Genomic DNA, 25,862 nt, shown 5'->3' with positions numbered 1-25,862 from the left:
CAAAGCAAATTACCATGCTGTTCTAAAAGACTCTCAAAATAATATAAGTGAGGCTTGAGTGATCAATAATTTCTACAAAATAAAACCACCACCGTGCTCTAAAAAATATAAGTGAAGCACTAGAGCAAAGTTATCTAGCTCAAAAGATATAAGTGAAGCACATAGAGTATTCTAATAAATTCCGATTCATGTGTGTCTCTCCCAAAAGGTGTATACAGCAAGGATGATTGTGGTAAACTAAAAAGCAAAGACTCAAATCATACAAGACGCTCCAAGCAAAACACATATCATGTGGTGAATAAAAATATAGCCTCAAGTAAAGTTACCGATGAACGAAGACGAAAGAGGGGATGCCTTCCAGGGCATCCCCAAGCTTAGGCTTTTGGTTGTCCTTGAATATTACCTTGGGGTGCCTTGGGCATCCCCAAGCTTAGGCTCTTGCCACTCCTTATTCCATAGTCCATCGAATCATTACCCAAAACTTGAGAACTTCACAACACAAAACTTAACAGAAAACTCGTAAGCTCTGTTAGTATAAGAAAATAAATCACACCTTTTGGTACTGTTGTGAACTCATTCTAAATTCATATTGGTGTAATATCTAATGTATTCCAACTTATCTATGGTTCATACCCTCTGATATACTCATAGATTCATCAAAATAAGCAAACAACACATAGAAAACAGAATCTGTCAAAAACAGAACAGTCTGTAGTAATCTGTATCATTTGAATACTTCTGTCACTCCAACAATTCTGAAATAAATTGGTGGACCTGAGGAATTTGTCTATTAATCATCTGTAAAAAGAATCAACCTAAACTCACTCTCCAGTAAAAAAATGGCAGCTAATCTCGTGAGCGCAAAAGTTTCTGTTTTTTTACAGCAAGGTTGCAGAGACTTCACCCAAGTCTTCCCAAAGGTTCTACTTGGCACAAACACTAATTAAAACATAAAACCACATCTAAACAGAGGCTAGATGAATTATTTATTACTAAACAGGAGCAAAAATCAAAGAACAAAAATAAAATTGGGTGGCCTCCCAACAAGCGCTTACGTTTAACGCCCCTAGCTAGGCATGATGATTTCAATGATGCTCACATAAAAGATAAGAATTGAAACATAAAGAGAGAATCATGAAGAATATGACTAGCACATTTAAGTCTAACCCACTTCATATGCATAAGGATTTTGTGAGCAAAAAATTTATGGGAACAAGAATCAACTAGCATAGGAAAGCAAAACAAGCATAACTTCAAAACTTTAAGCACATAGAGAGGAAACTTGGTATTATTGCAATTCCTACAAGCATATATTACTCCCTCATAATAATTTTCAGTAGCATAATGAATGAATTCAAAAATATAACCATCACATAAAGCATTCTTTTCATGATCTACAAGCATAGAAAATTTACTACTCTCCACATAAGCAAAATTCTTCTCATTCGGAATAGTGGGAGTATCATAAGAAACTCCAATACTATAAATTTTTTCCACATTAAAAGAGTAATGTTCAGAAAAAGGGTAATCATAATCATGACAAGTTTTATAAATATAATCATCACTACTTTTTATAGCATAAGTGTCATCACAATAATCATCATAGGTAGCAACTTTGTTCTCATCATAATCAATTGAAACCTCTTCCAAGATAGTGGAATCATTACTAAATAAAGTCATGACCTCTCCAAATCCACTTTCATAATTCTCAAAATAAGATTCAACACCCTCCAAAATAGTGGGATCATTACTTCCTAAAGTCGACACTCTTCCAAACCCACTTTCATCAATATAACCATCATAAATAGGAGGCATGCTATCATCATAATAAATTTTCATATCAAAACTTGGGAGGTTAAATATATCATCTTCATGAAGAATAGCATCCCCAAGCTTGGGCCTCTTCATATCATAAGCATAATCACTCTCATCATTAATAGTATGGATAACACCAATAGTATAGCAATTATCATCATCACAATGAGTAATAGGAGCAACATCATTTGGGAGGGGTACCTTTTTACCTTTGCTTCTCCGTCTTTTCTTTTTCTTCTTCACATTATGTGTGGGTTTAATCCTCTTTTTGGAGCTCCTTATTAATGAGATTGGTTGAATAGAAGGCTCCTCCTCGTTACCTGATTCATCATAAGAAATAATAGGAGGATTTTGGGAAGTCTCTTCCCTTTCATTAGTATTCTCTTCATATTCTATTTGTTTTCTTGCCTTTATGTAATTGGCAATATAAGGATTTTCAATGCAATTCACCGCACAATACATATAAATTTCCTCTAGATCAAAATCAAGAACTGTCTCAAGGGCAAATTCTGGAATATACTTAGTTATACGTTTCATTTCTTCATAACCCAGAAGCAAACTAAGTTCATTATGATGTGCAAGGGAAATCAAGTCATCACAATTTTTGGACACGATTTGATCATGAAACAATTTGCATTGGATATTTAAATGACCACGTTCATTGCAAAGTTCACAAGGATGGCTAAGAAAATTTAAATTTTCAGCACAAACATCTAGCCTTTCTTGCAACCATTTAGTTTCTAAATACTTATGCCTCTTGCAAAATCTATCTTCCCTATTTGGTGTGTACTTGCAAACCCTATGCACTCCACAAAAATTGACATGCTTATAAGGGACACTTTCATCATGACTAGTGCAATCATCATTAGTACTATGGATATTCAAAGAGTTCGTACTAACAACATTGCAATCATGCTCATCATTCAAAGATTTAGTGCCAAACATTTTAATGCATTCTTCTTCTAGCATTTTGGCACAATTATCGGAATCCTTATTTTCACGAAAGATATTAAAAAGATGAAGCATATGAGGCACCCTCAATTCCATTTTTTTGTAGTTTTCTTTTATAGTATAAACTTGTGATAAAACAAGAAACAAAAAGATTCAATTGCAAGATCTAAAGATATACCTTCAAGCGCTAACCTCCCCGGCAACGGCGCCAGAAAAGAGCTTGATGCCTACTACACAACCTTCTTCTTGTAGATGTTGTTGGGCCTCCAAGTGCAGAGGTTTGTAGGACAGTAGCAAATTTCCCTCAAGTGGATGACCTAAGGTTTATCAATCCGTGGGAGGCATAGGATGAAGATGGTCTCTCTTAAACAACCCTGCAACCAAATAACAAAGAGTCTCTTGTGTCCCCAACACACCCAATACAATGGTAAATTGTATAGGTGCACTAGTTCGGCGAAGAGATGGTGATACAAGTGTAATATGGATGGTAGATATAGGTTTTTGTAATCTGAAAATATAAAAACAGCAAGGTAACTAATGATAAAAGTGAGCGAAAACGGTATTGCAATGCGTTGAAACAAGGCCTAGGGTTCATACTTTCACTAGTGCAAGTTCTCTCAACAATAATAACATAATTGGATCATATAACTATCCCTCAACATGCAACAAAGAGTCACTCCAAAGTCACTAATAGCGGAGAACAAACGAAGAGATTATTGTAGGGTACGAAACCACCTCAAAGTTATTCTTTCCGATTGATCTATTCAAGAGTCCGTAGTAAAATAAACGAAGAGATTATTGTAGGGTACGAAACCACCTTAAGACACAAATCAACCAAAACCCTAATGTCACCTAGATACTCCAATGTCACCTCAAGTATCCGTGGGTATGATTATACGATATGCATCACACAATCTCAGATTCATCTATTCAACCAACACAAAGAACTTCAAAGAGTGCCCCAAAGTTTCTACTAGAGAGTCAAGACGAAAACGTGTGCCAACCCCTATGCGTAAGGTCACAAGGTCACGGAACTCGGAAGTTGATCACCAAAACATACATCAAGTGGATCACGTGAATATCCCATTGTCACCACAGATAAGCACATGCAAGACATACATCAAGTGTTCTCAAATCCTTAAAGACTCAATCCGATAAGATAACTTCAAAGGGAAAACTCAATCCATTACAAGAGAGTAGAGGGGGAGAAACATCATAAGATCCAACTATAATAGCAAAGCTCGCGATACATCAAGATCGTGCCAAATCAAGAACACGAGAGAGAGAGAGAGATCAAACATATAGCTACTGGTACATACCCTCAGCCCCGAGGGTGAACTACTCCCTCCTCGTCATGGAGAGCGTCGGGATGATGAAGATGGCCACCGGAGAGGGATTCCCCCCTCCGGCAGGGTGCCGAAACGGGTCTAGATTGGTTTTCGGTGGCTACGGGGGCTTGCAGCGGCGGAACTCCCGATCTAGGTTATGTTCTAGAAGTTTGGGTATATATAAGAGGTTTTGGCGTCGGGAACAAGTCAGGGGGTCTCCGAGGCGGCCACGAGGTAGGGGGCGCGCCCTGGGGGGTAGGGCGTGCCCCCCACCCTCGTGGGTGCCTCGGGACTCTTCTGTCCCATCTCCGATACTCCGTGGGCTTCTTCTGGTCCAAAAATAATCTCCGTGAAATTTCAGGTCAATTGGACTCCATTTGGTTTTCCTTTTCTGCGATACTCAAAAGCAAGGGAAAAACATAAACTGGCACTGGGCTCTAGGTTAATAGGTTAGTCCCAAAAATCATATAAAATAGCATATAAATGCATATAAAATATCCTAGATGGATAATATAATAGCATGGAACAATCAAAAATTATTGATACGTTGGAGACGTATCATGTACCTGCTCCATACATAGCCGGTGGACGTAGGATTGGATGGTAACGAACGTCTTGGTTCCTTCTTGCTCTGTGCTTGGTGTGCCCCGTGGGATGGAACGGGTAACGCCCCTTGTGGTTACCCGTGTCGGTGCTTTGATGGCACACACGATCTGTCAGCTGCCGGGTTGTTAGGTTTGCGTGTGCCAGTTATGCTCACTTGAACAATCAAGCCAAAGCGATTGCATGGACCAAGTAGGCTCAAGTGATGTGCCGCATACTCACGAAGTGGGAAGGCAAGTGGTGCCTTGATGCACAGACACCTTGGAGCCCAAGCACATCATGGCAGAAGACGCCAAGCACCTTGTCGAGGAAGATACTTGTGGGGGCGAGCCCTAAGGGCGTATCCTGCCCGGCCTCCTGTCGTAGGTGCACGTGGTCGGATACGTCTTTGGGGTGCCTCCATGGCTTTTGGTGGTTGGGCTGTTGGTTATTATGGCTCAAGGAATTTGCCATGGCGGGAGGGGTGTTGTACCACCGAAGTTGGTTGGTGGGTGTGGGATTGGCCGGGTAACGATCCTTGGAATCTGGACGACAGGCATGTTCTAGGCTTCCTGCCCGGCGCACCGCAACGCTCAAAGTAGTAGCGGTGTGAGCACGCAGGTTAGTACTCGAACATCGAATCCCCGATGACGACATCGACCACCCAAAGCAAAACACTTCCATGGTAGCAAATTTGACTTAACTTCCTGGCCTGCAATTTGTCTCTGCGCCAATTGGTGCAATAGGTCATCTAGTAGTTATAAACACTAGATGATACCCCGCACGTTGTTGTGGGAATGCTTTGCAATATATTTCAACGATACTTGGTTTATTGGAATATGAATATTTGGAGTAATAATCTCATAACTAAAACTAAAATTTCATATGATTTATCGTGTTTGATTATTGTATAGTTCTAAAATATTTAATAAATATAAATAACATGGTAGAAATGAAATTCTCATGCATGTTTGTATTTTGAGATGGACCTTTTTCTATGCAGGGCTGCATGTTCCCATGGGCCTTTCCACACATGTTGCATATGGGTGGCATGCATGCATGTTGAGACAAATAGGTTCATGGAGAATAGCTATTTAGATATAATTGGTTATGATTTATTTCCAGGGTATTCCCTCACGCTACATTTTATAGAGGAATCTACATCCACTCAAACCTCTTGTCAAGAACTCTTTGTATCATTATGCTACATTTAGACAATTTTTGGCCCTTTTTGTTGTATTATAAAGCACATGATTGTGATGTCATGGCACATTGATCCACATGGGAATTGAAAATGTAGGAATATGTAATAGATTTTCTTGGTTCCACAATGAGAAAAACATGGAAACTTTCCTGAATATTAAGTGTTTGCCCGGCTGTCATAGAAACAGGAGAAAATTTTCCATGAGGTTAGACTACGATGAAATTTTTCATTTGAAATGCATACTAACTAAACTGTATAATATCCAACGATCCAAACAAGTCACGTTGAATGTTTTATGGAATATAATCATTAAGAATTATTTTAAAATTAAAAACTTTCTACCAAAATGGTGAAGCACAATCTTATACAATGAAGTGGACATGACCGTAAAACCTTTTTTTTTCTTTGTTGCTATGCTTTTTAGAATTACATGAATCAAAAGGCTCTCGACGTATCCACCACACAAGGCAAAGTCCATGCATATCATCGGTCATCCATGGACGCGAGACTCACATGACTCACACATACACATACGTAGATAACTATGTGTTTTCACCGTTTAATAATGTTAGGAGCATCTAGAAGTCTTATGTTTAGATTTCATTCTAAACTTACTGGCCTTATACTCTAGAAACCTCTTCTAAAGAGTATGATCGATATATAAGCATATGCCAGAAAATGATATATGCAAACATGCAATTTAATTATATTACATAGTGATATCCATTGTAATAATAGAGTTTTCTTAACCATAACAAACTAAATAAGATCATCTAAGCTTCAGTTTAGCATTAGAAAATGTATTTGTAATGATAAATATTGGAACAGTATGACTAATATGTAGCATAATATATATTATGATGCTTAAATTATTATTACTATTAGTTTTATTTGAAAATATATATTCAATATAGTATATAAATGAAGTATATCAACAAAATAATACATATTTAACGACAAAAATAGTTATGAACAAGTAAAAAAGTTTATTATAAACTACATATAGTTTAATACTCAAGGCATATTTTCAAGGTTACGAATGATAATATTACTTTTTCCAAAATAGTTACGAATGATAATATTACTTTTTCCAAATTAGTATTTGTAATTAGTGACAACAAAAAATTTCCTTAGTTTTAACCCAATAATCAATAGATATGTACTTAGAAACATGTAACAATTTATTCAATAAAAGTTTTTTTTATAATTTTGTACACGGTTTTGATATATATCCATTATAACAATAAAGTTTCCAAGTGAGGAAATTACTCGATTCACACTGTAAACTTCATTTATTTAATTTGATTCGAGTTCTACACGAAACAATATCTTGCCGAGGTGAATCCATTTGGAAAATAATCCAAGTTGCCTCCATCATAACTTCACTGCAATAAACATACTAAACTAAATAAAAATATTATTTAACGAAAACCTTAATTTTATTATTAGAAAATGTATTTATAATTATAACTACTACCAAAATATACTAATGTGTACATCATCTGCAAAGGTTTATAAGCATCCGCGTATTTTGAGCATAAATTTTACTCAGATTTTGACTAATAAATAACGAGTTCTATGTCACAAAAATTGTATTGTTAGAAATTTATTTTGAATTTCAATCCAATGATATACTTTACAACATGTAAATCATATTTCTTTAGTCAAATTTAGGCTTAAATTTTGGGAGGGGTTAATAAACCTGAACGGAGGAAGGACGTTAATATGGCCACTTTATGAAACAGTATTGTTTCCTCACAAGTTTTAGAAGATTAGCCTTCAATATTAACTAATATATTAATCAGAACACAATAAACTACAAAATGAAATCAAAAACACAAATTTTCATGTGGAATCACTTGGGCTTTTCATACTTAGAGAACAAATCCGGATTCAAATGTTCAGAACAACCAAGTGTGGGTATGAATGCACGACTGGGCATCGTACAACAAACAAGGTATGCATAGCACCACCCATGGAAAAACTAACCCAAATGATAAGTGCCACACGTCAGGTGCGTGGCACTCCGGCTTTGACGTTTTTCGATGGCAAGTTTAGTCACACAAGGATGGCAAATTCGAGTGATACGCAACAAGTTTCTGTCGAAAATAAACTGAAGCACGCAAGTTGCCATGCTTGATAACTAAAGTTGTCATCCTCGCGTAACTAAACTTGCAATTGAAAACGTTAGGAGTTTTCATGTGCTCGTACCTGACACGTTGCACTTATCAGAGTCCAAAAATAATACTCCCTCCAATCCATATTAATTGTCGCACATTTCATACAACTTTAGTATAAAGTTGTACTAAGTGTGCGACAATTAATATAGATCGGAGGGAGTATTAGGTTCATGGCATAGTTGTCACACAAGCCAAAAGACGTTCGTGAAGTTGGGCTCAATGGAAATTTTTATTTGGAACTGCATGCATAGTAGACCATAGAAATACTTCCTACGGTCTCTATAACAAAGTCCCTATGGAACATAACACTTCAAAATTTCTAAGAAATTCCTTTGAACCAAAAAAACCTCTTGGAAAGAATCCTTTCCCCCTTCGTTTATGCAATAAATAAAAAATTTACAGGATTCAAATGACATGACATTGCAAACCTATATTGTTTTCTATTTCTGCGATTTTAGAATTATGTGAATTTAATGGCCCCAAAAGTTGGGTCCTTTGGTTTTTTTTAAGGTTTATATACATAAACTATACATAACAATTTAGGCACACTTATATGGTTGCATCATGGCAACACTACTAATTAACACCCAACACACACCAGACTGAATGTGGCTTATATTGTTGTAACATGATGACAACACTACTAATTGACACCGAAAACATATCAACCAAACACACGCCATATTTAGCATGGCGTTGGGGGGTTGGTTGGGGGGGGGGGGGGGGTCTTGTTTGATTTTGCTAGTTGCCGGTGTGATTTGTTGCGTGTGTTGCGTCAGTGCTGGTTGTGCGCATCCTAAATATGCAGAGTTGGGTGTGTGCTCTTTATATTTGTAGTCTTGATGCTTCATTTTAAGCAAATAAAGTCCATGATTTGTCAGAAAAATCTGAGATGAGAAGCCGGCCGCCACGAAAAGGGTACCAACCAGTGACCTATAAGCAAGGCGGGTGGGAAACCCACTTTTGCTTTTTAGGGGAAGTGGAAAAACGAAAATCCTAGACGCGCGGATAATTACGGGGGTTTCACGGGGTCAACAACGCTAATTAATCTCTCTCACCCCTGATTTTCAGTGTGGGTGGGGCCGCCTCTATCCTAATCTCCAATCAAAAAGCTTCACCTAATCACAGTCCGTTAAATCCCTAAAAACTATCTGGTGTGTGTAGCATTGCTCGTTGGAAAACCACCTTGGTCAATCAATTTAGGTCTGCCTCAGATAGGATTTCGTGCTCCCCTATTAAGCATAGGATTTCGTGCAGTAGCGCAAGATGCTCACCTTGGATATTTTTCTCAAGACTTTTGCACATGCGCATAATGAAAGGATCGTGATCGAAAGTTCAGAATGAGCCCTAGTTAACTATTGATCTGGGTGAGAGGAGAGGTCTGCTGTCAATCACAACTTCTCAAGAGCAGGCAAATTTTGAGTGTTACAGCAAGTAAACTGTATCACTGCAAAATCCATATGCATACCCTGTGGTTAAGAGAACGTAAAATCGTGAATTCACGGTACAAATGCACACTTGTGCCACTACCTCAACAACAGTGGACGCAGAACGATGAAACACGAGGAAATTATTGACCCTGACATGCCCAAGATTTAATTAGGCCGTGCCGTGCGCGGCGCCGGGCAGCTCCGGCGTGACGAGCGCGCTGTAGATGTGCGCCATCATCCGCCGCTCGAAGTCGCCGCCGCCGGTCGACCGCGCCCGGGGCACCCGCTTCGCCCACAGCTCGCCCTGCTCCCGGGGCTTCGTCGCCAGCGCCGCGCACGGCCGCCCGGCGCCCCCGGCCAGCGCCAGCATCGCGTCGACGTACGCGTCCCGCAGCCTCGCGAGCAGGCGCACCGGCGACAGCAGCGCGGCCGCGCGCAGCCTGGCCACGCCGGCCAGCCACCGCAGACGCCGCTGCACGGCGCCTGCTGGCGTCGTCCGCGTCCTGCTCCCGGCCGCGCCGCCGAGGCGGGCCACCCTGAGGCTGCGCCGCGACGGCGAGTCGCCGCCGCCGAGGCGCTGGTAGTTCCTCCGCGCCCAGTACATCTGCACGCTCCGGCGCGGCCGGGACACGAGGCCGGCCATGCGATCGGAGAAGGCGCGTCTCGTGCTCTGCTGCCGCGACGGGATGGCACGGTGATCTTAGCTGCGTGTGGTAGTCTGAGGTGAAGCTTAGCTTTGCTCTGTATATATCGTGATGAGATCACCGGCGCCGGCTCTGTCTGACTTGCTGCTAGGCGCTAGCTCATCGTCACCGGTCTTGTTAACTCTTCTTTGTTGCCGGCGCAGTGATGGGCGGTCGTGTCAAGATCGGCTTTGAATTGGTCGCGCTAGGCGGGCCGATGGTAAAAAAAAAAAAGTATGCGGCCGCCAAAGCTGCACCCCGTCGTACGTACGTGTCGGCGGCCTAGCTACTGTACCACTCTGCTTCCGTTCTATATACTGTACTACTCGCTCACTCTTTGCCTCAAAGTTTTTTTTACTCACTCACTCTCTCGCATACTCGCATAGTCACATGCATATGTGTCACCAAATCTCATACTCCCTATGTCCCATAATATAAGAACGTTTTTCAAGCTAACATAGTTGAAAAACGTTCTTATATTATGGGACAGAGGGAGTATATTTTGTCAACAAAATATTTCCATATTCGTACACCACTAGTGATGACTACAACTACTGGAGCGAGCCGAAGGCACGCCGTCCATCATCACCCCTTCCTCGTCGGAGTCGGGCAAACATCAATGTAGTAGACAGTGGAAGTTGGCGTGGTAAGACCCATTGACCCAGCGCACCAGAATATCAACCGCCGCCGATGAGAAGAATAGTAGTCAGGAAGGATCCAACCTATAGACACAAAGACGTAGACGAACAAAGACTGGATCCAAGTGGATCCACCGAAGATAAATGTCGACCGGATCCCACGAGATCCGCCGGAGAGGCGAGAGATACACCTCCTCCGCACGCTCTCCGACGACACTAGAAGCACCGCCCGAACCAGGGCTATGCGGGAAGAACATGCATGTATGTGCCTGTCCCTCCCAATTGAGCATGCAACCCATTTGTTTTTCCTTCTCAGACGGGCCATCTGGTATCTAATTGGCCTGCCAGGCCGAATCTAGGGTTGGTCGGCTATCTAATTGGGCTGCCAGCCTATGGTCCGGATCAAGAGCTGGTTTTAGCATTGCCAAGGAGAGACAAATTCTCGGAAGAAGCTAGCTGTCCGTGGGCTATATCTCGCTTACTGCGATATGTAGATCTGTGTCGCCTCTGTCTCCACTAAATGAGCCGTCCCAATACATTACCGTCTGAAGAGATTTTGGGAAGGTTCTATGAACAGTTTCGAACCAGTTTTAGAACCTTCCATGTGGTTTTTTGTTCTTCTCTTTGTTTCTACGTTTTTTGTATCAGTTTTGTTATTTTACATTTTTCGCTTGTTCTTTTCCTTTTCTTCAAATACATGTCAATACACATTTCTACATTTTTCATACACACGCATAACATTTTTTTGATACACTTTCGACATTTTTCAAATACATGTTTGATTTTTTAAAAACATGTATACATTTCCAAATACACGTTGAGTATTTTGAATCATACAAAACATTTTTTATATATGTGTGAACATTGTTTTACATTTTATAAAATTACAAGAGTATATTTTTGAAGGTGTGAACATTTTCCTAAAATGTAGCAAACATTTTTGTGAATGGTACGATTTTTTAAAAACATTACATGAACATTTTTTACATCGTATATACACTTTTTCAAAATGTTATGAACATATTTTTTAAATGAGTGAAGATTTATTTTTAATGTTATGAAACATTTTTTTAATGGTAGGAAACATATTTTCACATTATGAACATGTTTTTTACATTGCACAAAACATTTTTTAATATGGCATGATTATTTTCTGAAACACGTGAACATTGTTTTAATATCGGAAACATTTCTTCAATGGTACTAACATTTTAAAACAAATACACAAACAAATTTTCTACTAATGTGTCAACATAATTTAGATGCACGTTCTACATTTTTTTTAAACTTGAATAGAATATTTCTCAATTTCAGAAATATAAATAAAAGTAATAAAAATAACAGAATAGGACGTGCGGTAGTAAGCAAATGCCTCTCCCGTGCTGGGCCGGCCAAGTTGGACGTTCCGAACAGACCCTTATTTGGCCCAAATAAGTACACAGATATCAAGAGGCGGAGGGAAGCGACGCGAGAGCTATTTATCGCTTTAAGCGAGACGATAGCTTTGTCTCGCTGAAGATTTTTCTTCCGTGGCATCCTATTGCGCCGGCCCATTCTGGCGCGTATATAGTATGTAAAAAGAGTAGAGAAAATGTCCGAGAAGCAGGGGTCGAACCCTGGTCTCAGGTACTCCCTCAGTCCGAAAAAGCTTGACGGAGGGAGTAGTTGGCACGCTGCGCTAACCCCTCTATCTAAGTTCAATTCTTGCTATAAACAAGTGTTACGTCCTGCTTAAAGCTATTTGAGCCGTTTTCTTCGAGTATTTTCTTTGATTTTGTTTTTTTTCTCCTTTTTCACTATTTTTTGCATTTTCATTCTTTGTTTTCTATTTTTCCTTTTTCTTCTTTTTTGGTTTCTATTTTTCTTTCTTATGTTTTTTACTCTATATTTTTTGTATATGTCAAAAACGTTTTTAGTAAGTGATCAAAACAATTTGTACACACATTCAACATTTTTTAATACTTGTTCAATATTTTTTCAAATACTCGGTCAACATTTTCTAGTACTTGTTCAACATTTTTCAAATACTCGTTCAACATTTTTAATGCTCGTTCAACATTTTTAATACTTATTCAACATTTTTAAATACTTGTTCAACATTTTCAAATACTTGTTCAACATTTGTTATTACTTATTCAATCTTTTTTTCAAATACTTGTTCAAGATTTTTCAAATATGTTTTTGAAGAGTGTATCAAATATGTAGAATATTTTAAAATATAAAGAAAAGTAAAGAATACAGATGCTCGTTGCCCGTGCTTGTCGAACAAGACGTGAGTAGACCGGGTGCCACCGCTGCCCGTGCTTGTCCGCGCCCATCGGAGCTGTCGAGTCACACACGTTGCCCTCCACCGCATGTGTTGGCTAAAACAGTCCGGAATGGACAAACTGGCCGTCGGATCATCGTTGATCGCGGTTGGGTTGAACGACGCCTTCCTTGTCGGTGGACGGATGCACGGTATTCGGGGGGCGGTCGCGGCAAAGGGGACACATACTCCTCGAGGTCCACAACCTGAACTCCCTGCAACGCCGCTTCCCACTCGCGGTGCCTCCTTTGACGGTCCCTCCGAGCGATATTCTCCGGCTTACAAGCCGGAGCCAAGGATGGAAGCCCCATGGACGGCACCAAGGCAACATCCATGGCAGTGGTGGGGGATGGGTTGGGCGACGTATGGGGGCCGGCGGCGCGGATGGGGCAGGAAGGGTGGACGACGGTGACGGCTCAAACGCGGGAAATGGTGAACGGACGCGAGACCAGGACGGAGTTTGGACTTATGGGATTTCGTGCAATTTGTGGTAGGGTTGCGTTGTTTGGTCCGATGTGGCGGACACACCCCGGTGCGCCTTCACCTCCCTATATCCACCCCAAATTTCGGCTGGATATGAGGGGTGCCGGTCATCCCAGACGTACAAGACCAGTATGAGGCGTCCGTCTTGGTCGGGTTTTTTTTTTATCGGTGAGTGATCGAGCTGTCCGCCTGGGCATTTGGAGGCGTCCGACTGTGGATGCTTTTATAGTGCAGATTCTACACCTTTGTTCGTTTCTGCAGTTAAGATTATGCACCTTACCTTTCCCCTTCTCTCGCCCCGTGCCGCCCCCGGGCGACCCGGGCGCGCAAACCCTAGCCGATAGGGAACCACTCTCCCCATCAACTCATCCCCCGCCGCCGCCGGCGAGCTCCACTGGGCAAAGCCCGCGGGGCGTCAACGGCGGCAAGATCTCCCTTGTCTCTCTCCTGGATGGTGTGTCCCATTCCGGTAGGGAGGGATTCAGGTGCGCGATGATTCAGATGAAAGTCCTGCCCATCTTTGGTCAGAGCCAGCAACGACGACGCCCATGGGTGTCGTTTCTCCTTCTTGAAGGTGTCGCTGTGGTGTATCGGCACCTTGCTCTCTCACTTGTGTCGTCTCCGGGCGAAAGCCTAGATTTGGGTTTGGACCGGCAACGGCGGCATCTTTGATGTCGTTCCTCCGTTGGGAGCGCTGTTTTGGAGACATGGCTAGGAGGTCCTTGTTTTGTGTTCCTTCGGTGTTCATCAAGGGCGCTATGTATGTCATCGTGACTAAGTCCAAGATGATGACTTTCTTGAGGCCGTCTGAGTCCCGTCACCCATCTGCCAACTCTTTTCGGCAATCAAGGGTGGTTGATGCGTCGACAAGGGGAGTTCGCTTGAAGTTGTTTCTCTCTGGAGGTGACCGACGTCGAGACACGGCTTTGTTGATCAGTTAAGACAAGCCCTTTAGCGTTGGAGTTGTCTTGTGTGCATTTGAGTTGAAGTGGTGTTCGCTTCTCACCGCCTTGTGGTGGAAGCTTGCTTGTGTTATTGTATTTTACCCTCTGCCTTCTATAGAATTAAGACATGCAATTTGCTTGCTCTTGGAAAAAAGAAAGAGATTCTGCATTCTTTTTTGGAGTGCCAGATTCTGCACCTTTGTGTTCTTCCGTATGGAGTTGGACCGGCGGCGCCTGCTCCGCTCCCTCCCTTTCTTTCACCAGACTCGACCCGTCAGCCGTCATCAGACCACCGGCCCGATGGATTTCACACGTGGCCGATCAAACGGGCGTTAACCAGGCACTTTCGTAGTGCAACCACGCACAAAAACTCCACTGTCCACACGGCGGAACAGTTGCCACTTGCTAGCTTGCCCGGTCCGGCGATGGGTCGTCGTAAACCGCGCACGCCACCGCCAAATATCTACCGGCGGCCGGGCCCCACCCCGGCCCGACGTCGTGCCGAACTGCTCCTTCTCCCACGGCACGCCACCGCGCGACGGGGAGGGGAGGAGGTGGTTCCACACGCCAAGTTACCAGCGCATATACAAGTCCGCTCCACGCCTCGCCCGCCGGCTAAAATCCAGCGTCCACGTCCAAATCAACGGCCCTGGTCGATCTCCCCTGCAACGTGCAGCCTCCTCCCCCCTGCCAAGAAAGTGCAGCGCCCCCAGCTCGCCGGGAGACACAGAGCCTATAAGAATCCGCAACCGCAAGCACTCGAGGGATCTCAGCGACCATGGCGATGATCAACTGCTGCCACCAGCTCAAGCCTCCGTCTCCGCCCCTTCACCGCCAGCCGGCCGGCACCGGCTCACAGGCGCCCGCCCATCTCCCTGCGCTGCGCCGGGCGTGCTTCGCGGCGGCAGCGTGCGTCGTGGCCGTCGGCGCGATGGGCGCGGTCGACGGCGCGGCCATGGCGCGGGGACCTGCCGACGGCGGCGCGGCGCACGGGGCGGCGCTGGTGCGCGCGCAGGCGCCCGCGCGGTGGAGCGACCGGAGGCAGTGCCCGCCGTGGCACGCCAACTCGCTGGAGAACGTCGTGCCGGAGAACCTGCCACGGCCGTCCGCGCGCCGGAGGTATAACGGCGTCGTGGCCGCTGACAAGGTGGCTCCCGCGCCTGCGGCGTCGCCCGACGCCGTGCTGCCGTTCCTGGCGCTCCGCTCCGGCTCCGGCATGGGCTGCTTCTCCCTCTAAATTAATCTAACTAGGTGGAGTAAGTTAAGTGGGTGATTAGACTAGCAGATTAATTAGCTTAGCTTCTAGAAGAAATAAGCTCGCATATTGATGAGAGCTGGGAGTACATACGATACGACCAACATATTGTTTTATCTGTGATGATGATATTCTTCTATGTATTTCAATTCATTGCTCCAAAAATGAGCTAGTTAATCATTATTTATCTGGCTTATTATTGGCCGCATTTACGTTGTCATGGTGTCTGATCACGTCGCTCTCTATGGAAAAGTAGGAGGAGGGTGAGAAACACACGACAAGCACTCAACCTGAAAGCGAGATCTGAAGCCAACTTGTTGCTCTCTCACTAAAATCATAATAAGATTCAGAATTTTACAGATTCTGGTACAAATGAACGTAAAGGTCAGCCGGTGTTCGCTTCGGTCACAGCTTCAGGTTCGTAGTAGTACGTGGTACTACAATGGGTTCGGGTGGAGTACAAGCCGGTTCCGTGCAGTACGACAATGACTCGAGGTATATGTGGAGGAAGAAACTGCCCAAACCACGAAAAAACATTGTGATTCCTATGCATGACTCAGGTATTTTCTTTAACATCAGTACAGACGCAAGCGTTCATACATACGCGCATACACTCACCTCTATGAACGCGCGCGCACGTACACTCTACCCCTATGAGCACCTCCGAAAGACTGAGTCGGCATGTTTTTTTGAAATTTACGAAGTCACCGTAGGCACCTCGTTGCCGACGGGAACGTCCCCTCCCACTGAAAGCGCATAGCCAGAAATCCCGAAATAAATCCAGGAATAATGCAAGCACTAGGACTTGAACCCTGGTGGGCTGGGGATACCACTGTCCCTCTAACCATCCAACCACAGGTTGGTTCGCCAGGACTCAGGTATTAGAAATAGAAAATAGAGTATCATCATGTTAATTCGGACCACATATACGTCAGTTACCTGGAAAAAAATCTGACGTCAGTCACTTTTTATATGACCATCCGATCAACATCCAGCGGCCAGCAGCGCCGCCTCCTATTCACCTTCTTCTTCCTCCTCCTCACATCGCCCCCCCCCCCTCTCCCATGGCCTACCCAGCCCTGACCACCTGCCTTCGTCCCCCATGGCCGACGGCCTTCATCGTTCGCCTTCCGCTGGACCTTCTCCCACCACCGCGCTGGTCGCCGCCCCAACCATCCCTCTAAGCCAAACCCCGATGAAAAACATCAGCGACCCTCCTGCACCCCTCCCCCCTTAAGTTTCATACTCACTCTCGCCGGCTATCACCTACTTACGCTCATAGAGCTTGGCCTCACCGTGGTCAGCACTCTACATTGTCACCATCTTCGGCCTTGCGATGCGATTTGCAAAAAGTGGCTGACACCACACAAAAATCCAGGCACACGATGTTCGGCAAATCCGTTTTAATTCAGAGGCTACAAATTAATGTTGCTTGTGACAAAAAACACCCAAGCAACAAAATTAATGTTTGGTACATAGGACATATCTGGCTAGCCTCTTGCAACCACACACAATTTCGGGGTTCCTCGCACCTCCGTCGACTAAGTAGTTCAGGGTTAGGCTTGTTTGGAATTGAATCTCCCCGTTCCTAGCTCCATCATGGCAGCACTCGGAGTGGTGAGCTTGAGGGGCATGTGGGGGTGTTTTCCGACACTCCTTTGGGGCGGCGGATTTGGTGTAATTGTTGCCGACAACATCTATGGACTTTGTTGTCCAACTTAGGCCCTGCTTCAACAGTCACAATCTTGGGGATGTGGACGAGCACCATAAAGGGTGTTTAGGAGTCAGAACAGTGGCCGCCGCTTAGTGTTGCTTGTTAGAAAGTATGTGAACGGTCATTGCAGAAAAATAGATGGGAGAGATGATATTTGTTAACGAGGTTCACCATTATGGCTACATCTTTGGGGGCATGACTATGACCGCTCTCTTACCATGTACTAAATCGACATAGTACAGACTAACGACAAGCTTATCAAGACCATCAGACACATCTCGATCATTGCGCCACGGCCTGTTCGGGCAGCGCTTCATCGTTCAGAGCTTGACGTCGCCGGAGAATTAGAGGAGTTAGGAGAGAACCTCACGGGACTTCTCTACTATGAGGATTAGAGAGAACTAGAACTAGCTCTAATGTAGACCAAGTCTAAATTAGAACTAGAATAAGAGAACTAGAGGAGGCTCTAAACTTTAGATCTTCTGTATCTCCAAGGGCCAAATCCTCTAGTATGTATAGGTTGAGAGATGGGGAGGAGGCGCTACCAAGGGGGAAGGACGCCTCCCCCTTGCCCCGACCTAGGGGTACCGGAGAGGAGGAGTCCCCCCCTTCTCCAATTCGGCCCCCAAAGGGGGCGCTATCCACTAATGGGCCTTATGTCCAATTATCTTTTCCCCTACAGGCCTTTTATTATGTTCTTTAGCCCAATGACTTGAATAGATTCCGGGGCCTCCCAACAATATTGGAGCCCTTTACAATTTATATTTAAGTCCCCAAAAACAATTTCCACCTATATATGATTTCCCGGTATTACCCGTACTCCCAGAAACACTTCCAGTAACCCCGAAACGCTTCCGGTTTCCCTCAAAACTATTTTTTATTCCCGAAACTATTTTGAGAATATTTTCTCATATTCCTCACTCCACTAAAACTCAACAGATCGTAAATCCCTTAAGAGTGTGACCATGTAGGTTCGGTAAAGCATAGACAAGAATGAAAACACCTTTCTTTCAATGATTAGTAACAGAACCGTGGACATCCATATTTATCCTTACGTTTAAACGAATGATATTCGATTGAACCTTTGGTTATCATTTTCTATTTCCTTTGCTTCACGATATGTTACAAAACCCGAGGTGAGATATATCGGTATCCCTGCGAGTCATTCACAATTTCACATGCTCACTATACCGGTCTCCTCGTTAATTACCGTTTTTGTTCTTTCTCGTTGTCATGTTCTGGCATCCCTGTGAGCTAGTCACCTGTGTCTGTCCAGACAATGATGGATGCCGTCACACTGAGAGGGCCCTAAAAATATCTTTACATCGTTAGAGGAGCAAAACTCAATCTTGAGCTATCTTGGCCCATGTCATACTTTCCAATATACATGTAAGTTGTCATTAGGATCACTGTGTTACAGATGACGAACCCCAAAGTGTATTGCCCGGTATGAAGTTACTCGATACTCCCATGGTCTAAGGAACTAGGCATACATTAACTCTTCGTGTTATAAATTGTAGACTCGACGATAACATCTCTAAGTATATCAAACAACTTGGGTCAATTCAATATGACCGTGCTTCTAACATCATACTCTCAATGTTGTCGGCATCCTTGTTTCATTAAAAAAATGCCTATGACTAGGAAAACGTAATCTCCTCGCAAAAAAAGACTAGGAAAACGTAATCACCATACAACACTTGAGATAGTCCTAGTGGCAAGAATAGGAATCAGGTTTACCATTGTTGGATATTTCTACTCATAATAAGGCTCTACTAGTTTTTCTTTTGAAAAGTAATAAGGCTCACATACACAAATTCTTTAACTGTGAAATTTTGCCATGGATAAAGATGATGTGGGAATAATATTATTCTCTTGCACCACCTCATGGAAGGCTAGTTGGCTAATTATGGTGGAAATCAGTTCTAAATCCGTCGCCTATATACAAACAAGTTGCAACCTATCAAGCAAGAAAAGTAAATATAATTACATTCTAGGAAAATGGATGTTTGGATCATAGCCTTCAAGATAGACTTCTGAAACCCCTCTCCTTTACAACAATTAACGAGCATGTATCTCTTCAGAGCGCTATGGAAATTGATAACCTAGAAGAAGTACTTCATAGGCTCATCAACAATTCATGCAGCTACGAATCACAATTCTTTCAAGTCAAGATGTGGTTCAGAATGATAAATGGAGCTACTCATGGAACTCATCAAGCTACTGTGCAATGAAGATGTACAAATTCTTAAGAGGTGGGGGTGATGCTCACATTCTGTTGATAAAGCTCTAGAAATGTGCTTCACATCTGGCATACAATATGTTGGTTGTTGTTACATGACATAATTAACACCAGGAACCTTCTTAGCAGAAAATCTGTTCATCTGCAAGGTTACAATTGTGCCATCTGCAATAAAGGGCAAGATGAAACCTTTCTCCTCCTCTTTTGGGACTACACTTTTTCTCAAAAAAATTGTCAGAGAATCATTCCCAAAAAGAATAGAGGAATATTTTTCTTTGATGAGGTGCTTGTTGTGCAAGCTCTACCTAATGATATTGCTCTAGACATTATAATCATGGCCTGCTGCCTGTTGGAGCATCTGGACTCAAAGGATTGACAAAGATTTCCGCAATGTCGCCCCTCATGTTCAAGGGTGGTGCAACATTCTCAAAGAAGGCATCAAGATCACAGTTGTGAGAGAAAATCAACACAATGTTGTTGCTCTCTCGTAAGAGTGGTTGGGTAACCCCAAGTGTAAGGGTGAAGTAACCTAGCAATAAGAGTGGTTGGGTAATAGTAACACCAAATGACAGTGGCCTTGGGCGCGCCGTCGGTCCACTAATCATGGACTGCCAGATGGGTCGCCCATGTTCGGCCATCCGGGCAGATCTGACGGTGCGTAGATGCCCTGAGAGGCTCCTGCAGCAAGCAACTCAGAAACAAACGGCTCAGAGGTGCTATTCGCCCTCGACGAGCCCCGGGAGTCGGGTACTCTAACATCCTTTATAGGAGTAATTATTGAACAGAGATTGGCAAAACAAATACATGGATCAACACAAAGTCACCTTCCTGGCGATCTATGTGGCTACACATACTTGCTTGATGATGTGCCCTGACCACGCACCAATGCACACTATCTAAGCCGCTCCATGACAAGTCGAGAGCACCATCCGGTCTGGCAGACCCTCAGCGCGCACCACATGCACATGCTCTAGAATCCGCCGCGGCCATCTTGTGTCGCCCCTACTTCAGGTGAGATTAGCGCATTGACCTTGCCAGGCCCAACTGCCATCGACGCCACCATCCTTCACTCGTACATCAAGACGCATTCGTCGCCGAGACACTGCTGCACCATGTGGTTGAGACCCACCATCATTGATGCGGTAGATGCCACACCGCTCCACCTTCTGACGACTCCAACAAGCAACTACTCCAAAATGATGCCCTCAAGAGGGATAACGACATCAAAAGCGCCGCCATCGTCTGATTCGGGAGTCCTCGGTGAAGGGTTTCCCCTCGTAACATCCCAAGCGAGGAGATGATGATTGCAGTAACGATGCCTTCAACAAGGTAACTGCGCATAAAACAACCATTGCCCGCCATGACCGAAGTCGGAGCTCGGTTTTCACCGGCGGCCACTTCTCCCCAACTCGTAGCTGGCTGGATCAACCCCCAAGTCGCGCAGATTGGTTCCAAGCCCTGGTGGCGCGTCGACGGTGGGATCATTTTGGCTCCGATCTGGAGTGGGTAGGCGGCATTGACTCCTCTTCTCCGCCGGGGGTGTGGCGGATCAGCGGCGGCCCAACGCGGTGGTGGCAAGGCTGCTTGTCGCTGGTGGCGGGCGGGCCCGATCTAGGCCCAGATGTGCTGCACGGCTGGGCCTTGCCGGCACGTTTCGCGGCTCTCTGGCGGCGGCACACGAGATTGCCACCACTAGTCCACGCCCGCTGCCACGGTGACCTCGTGCAGTGTGCAAGTCGCAGAACCAAATGACCGTCATTGCGAGTACTACCATCTCGGTTACACATTGTATCCTGTGTAAGCTCCTTTGACCGACAAGTAGACCTTTGGATCCCATTTCGAAGCCCGTGAATCTTCCGTGTCCTCATATACTCGCATAGTAGGATCATCTTCACACCAATTACCTAGAAAAACATCGCTCGTACTAGCTTCATATCAACCGTTCAAATCCAAAAAGGCCAGATAAAATTTCAGGTCGCATGGGTGTGTTGCATATTTTTGAACTTATTCGAGGCTCACTGATGATGTTAGTTCGGAAGACAAGGTTGATATGATCATCGTGACGGAGTCGAATGGATCGCACCCGGACGGGTCCGACCCAGAGACCGGCCCGTCTCGTTTCTTTCTTGCGTGCGAGGCCATACTAGCAAGCCGCCGCAGGCAGAGCCAATAGCCAGCGGAACCCCCACACGCACGCACCGTCGCCTCCCGCTCCACATCTCGCTCGCTCGCTCGCTCGCCGCGGAAGCCGCCTGCTAGGGTTCGATCCCCGCCATGGACGCCGCCTCGCTCATGGGCCCCTCCTCCGCCGACGCGCCCACCGACGGGGAGCACCGGATGGGCACCACCATCGTGGGCGTCTGCTACGACGGCGGCGTCGTGCTCGCCGCCGACTCCAGGACCAGCACCGGTACGCCCGCCCCCCCGCCCCGATCCCTTGATGCGCCCCGTGGATCCAGCAGCAGCGGCTAGGCCAGGGTTGGAGATGGCGCGTCGGGCGTCCGATTCCGCCGTGAGGGAAGAACCGAATCGAGGGATGCGGCTGGTGCTGCTGGCCATGTTATTATTATACAGTTTTGCTAGAACTCATCTAGATGAGATATAGTTTGGTCTCATTCACCTTTTATAGCCATTGGATGTGATGCTATAAGATGCGTGTGTGCTGACGTGGGTTGTACCTGTTTTTGTTTTCAAGGTGAATGAGACCAAATTATATCTCATCTAAATGAGTTCTAGGCACTCCTATATCTCATCTAAATGAGTTCTGGGCACTCCCATTATTATATACAATACGAGACGCCCCTCCTAATTCAGAGTTTATTCCCCTGCTATTCTAGTTCCGAGATCAGGGGAAACCCTGGATTATTATTAGATAGAGGCAGACAAACCCAGGATTTGCTATGATAGTTATTATTATTGGGTCCTGCAGTGCTCTGTTTTGTCAAGTCTGAAACCTTCTACCACTGTCACAATGTTCTCACCGAGTCACTGGAAGGAAAACATGGCTCCCCTGAGGTGTTAAGTTACTGCTGTGCTATCTCCTTAGTGTTGCAAAGTCTTGCTGCGTATGTTTGAATTCAATAAATAAATGAAGCCGGCATTTGATCTGTTTTGCTCTCTGCATTTTTATTTGCTTCGCTTAATGCCTGTTTGCTGCCTGACAGGAATGTATGTGGCAAACCGTGCTTCGGACAAGATTAGTCAGCTGACTGATAATGTCTACGTCTGCCGCTCTGGATCTGTAAGTGCTTATAAATCATGCTCAAGATCGGGCACATTCCATGTTGTTATCCCGTGTTACTGTCACATTTAGATGGTTGGGTAGGCACCATTGAGTAGTCAATTTCATAAGTTAAAAATCTTACTTCCATTTCTTCATTATTCCCTAAATTTTTTATTATGGTATGTTTAATTAAAAAAAATTGCACTGAAAGGTATCTGTAATTGCCGGTGTTGATAATAAACTCAACAAAATAAAAGCTTGCAAGACAATTTTATGTTTTGCTTTTGCGTGCAATCATTTTGTTTTTGCCTACCATTTGCTTGTCTTGTGCAAGAGTGGAAATCTTGAGTTATGACAACATCTTCAGTGTTCATCGTCTGCTGCCTTTATGTTTGCTAGTCAGATATCCTATTTTCTGTTCATATACGCTGTATGTCTCATGTGTAGCATGCTTCTCATTATCTATCTTGCAGGCTGCTGACACACAAGTTATTTCGGATTATGTTCGTTATTTTCTCCACCAGCACACGTAAGTACTTTGTGCACAACGCTATTTAGCTTCTCATTATCCTATTATCTTTCTTCATTATTCCCTAAATTATATGGAACTTAGATCCCGTAGGTCATGATAATAGTCAATTGAGTATTTGATTTGGAAGTTGTTGCTGAATTTGTCCTTCATCATGTACAGAATCCAGCTTGGGCAACCAGCTACCGTGAAAGTTGCATCCAACTTAGTTAGGTTATTGGCCTATCAGAACAAGGTATATCTTCTCTAGCCTTCGAGATAACAAGATATGGTGCTTAATGTTTGTTTGCCTTCTTGACACACATGTCATGCCATTATTTATTTATTATCAATGTCCAGAGCATGTTGCAAGCTGGAATGATAGTTGGTGGATGGGACAAATACGAGGGAGGCCAAATTTACTCGGTCCCTCTTGGTGGTACGATTCTGAGGCAACCATTCGCAATTGGAGGTTAGTTTCCCAATAGTAGAAGTGCATCACTCCTTACCTATACTTGAGTAGTTGAGTTGACATCTTTAAGTAGCTCCTAGAGCTCTTTTGCAACAAACCTTGTGCACTCTGGCAAGCTTGTACTCACTTAGTCGCTTGCGGTTTGTGAAACATACTGGAATGTTAACCACACTTCTTATCCTGGTTGAGTGCAATCTGGCTCTGTTGAGTGCTGAGAGACACTGAGCAGGCAGTTATGCTAATCCAGCTTTAATGTATGATATACCAGGTGCACGTTCTCACACTTTATGTTATCGCTGGGCTTTTCAGGATCTGGTTCCAGTTACCTTTATGGATTGATGGATCATGAATGGAAAGAGGGTATGACCCAGGAAGAAGCTGAGGTACGTCATTTAGTTTCTTCTGAGGAACTAGAAAGAATTAGGAGATCTTTTCTGCCAAAAAAGGAGTTATAGGACATAGTTTATTTAATGCATGAGGCACAGTACAGTCTAAAGCTATGTTCAGTTCCCATATTGCTTCTATCGCTGCTTATTTTGTTGTTGTGACATGAAATGGTGCTCTTATTTCCTTGAAGTGGAATAAAGTTTTTGATGGCTTTTCTGTCAATTTGCCTCATCATTGACATTGCGAGAATAGATTGCAATGTTAATTACATATAATCCTGAAATTTTTTGATCCCCGTTACATAGTCCTGAATTGTATGGCTGAACCATCATTTCTCATTAGTCCAAGCTTTGAATCACTGCAGCGCATCTCCTAACATGTTTTTCCTTGTCTGATCTCAACAGAAGTTTGTGGTGAAGGTGGTTTCCCTTGCTATTGCTCGTGATGGTGCTAGTGGAGGGGTTGTTCGCACTGTTACTGTAAGTGTTCGTTTCATACAGATTTCATTCTTTGTTTCTTTTCGTTGAGAAATAGACACATTATGGAAACTTGGACTTGCTTATTTGAAGACTTATTTTGCGACATAAGGATGATGCAACCTCTCTTGTGATGGCTTTAATAACCAGGATGAGATATCAGTCAAAATTAAAACCAATATCTAACAGTCTCCTGTGATGGTTTTTAAAATGAGATGAGTAAAATTTTAAAACAGCACCAACTTTCGTAGCCTTGATTTTCTGAACTTGTCTAGATTGGGTTGTGCTTAAAATGTCATTTGGAATAGGGTGGCACACCTTTTCCTCTGTTGGATCTGTTGTCATCTTGTCTTACCCCCCTTTTCCTCTGTTGGATCTGTTGTCATCTTGTCTTACCCCCCTTCTTTTTGTTGAAAAGTCGTGTTTGTTTTGCAAACTGTGCCTCGGGTAATCTTAGCAGCTTGTCGAAATGTGCCTCCTTGTTAAAATTGGAGGTTGCATCAACCTGTTGCTGTGCTCTTTGTTTTCCCAAAGACTTTGTCTACCTAGTTAGATGTACTGATTTGAGAATTCTTGCACAGATTAACGAGGCGGGTGTTAAGAGGAGCTTCCACCCCGGTGACAAACTGCCACTCTGGCATGAAGAGATGGAGCCCCAAAACTCTCTCCTCGACATTCTCGCAGCTGGGAGCTCTGATGCGATGGTCCAGTGAAATCCCTATTGTACTGATGACTTGCTCTAGATGTGAGCCGAACGTTGCTTGGAATAGATTCTGCTGACACCAACTTGTTTTCCACCTTGTTATTACAACTTAAAATAGTTTTGGTGTTCATGCGTCTATGAATCATCTTGATGGATCTGTGCCTTGCGGTGCAACTCGACTACGGCATATGCTTGTGTCAACACAGCTACGTCTTGCTCAACGAAATGCAATCCGGCATTGCTTGCTGAAGATGTACCTGCGAAAACTAAATGCTGAAACTTATACTGGCCGCTGGAAAGAAAAAAAAAACAGAACCGCAGAGAGCAATATGGCATTTT

At 44.0% G+C, this 25,862-nt stretch overlaps 3 protein-coding genes across 3 annotated transcripts; 2 read left to right on the top strand and 1 right to left on the bottom strand.

Moving 5' to 3' along the window:
• Nucleotides 1-9,535: 9,535 nt before the first annotated feature.
• LOC120969345 (uncharacterized) lies at nucleotides 9,536-10,401 on the bottom strand. Its single transcript, XM_040396516.3, has one exon. It carries the CDS (start codon nucleotides 10,131-10,133, stop codon nucleotides 9,660-9,662), a length of 474 nt encoding a protein of 157 aa, XP_040252450.1. The 5' UTR covers nucleotides 10,134-10,401; the 3' UTR covers nucleotides 9,536-9,659.
• A 4,669-nt stretch (nucleotides 10,402-15,070) lies between these two features.
• LOC109764818 (uncharacterized) lies at nucleotides 15,071-15,994 on the top strand. Its single transcript, XM_020323599.4, has one exon. It carries the CDS (start codon nucleotides 15,322-15,324, stop codon nucleotides 15,778-15,780), a length of 459 nt encoding a protein of 152 aa, XP_020179188.1. The 5' UTR covers nucleotides 15,071-15,321; the 3' UTR covers nucleotides 15,781-15,994.
• A 5,844-nt stretch (nucleotides 15,995-21,838) lies between these two features.
• Nucleotides 21,839-25,661, top strand: LOC109764806 (proteasome subunit beta type-6). The gene is made up of 8 exons (XM_020323586.4): nucleotides 21,839-22,164; nucleotides 22,919-22,995; nucleotides 23,451-23,506; nucleotides 23,669-23,741; nucleotides 23,846-23,957; nucleotides 24,267-24,340; nucleotides 24,749-24,823; nucleotides 25,402-25,661. Exons 1-8 carry the CDS (start codon nucleotides 22,029-22,031, stop codon nucleotides 25,531-25,533), a joined length of 735 nt encoding a protein of 244 aa, XP_020179175.1. The 5' UTR covers nucleotides 21,839-22,028; the 3' UTR covers nucleotides 25,534-25,661.
• Nucleotides 25,662-25,862: the final 201 nt, after the last annotated feature.

This window comes from Aegilops tauschii, chromosome 1 (genome assembly GCF_002575655.3).
Source record: "Aegilops tauschii subsp. strangulata cultivar AL8/78 chromosome 1, Aet v6.0, whole genome shotgun sequence".
In the NCBI taxonomy this organism is placed as follows: Eukaryota; Viridiplantae; Streptophyta; class Magnoliopsida; order Poales; family Poaceae; genus Aegilops; species Aegilops tauschii.
This window is presented reverse-complemented; position numbering and strand designations above follow the sequence as displayed.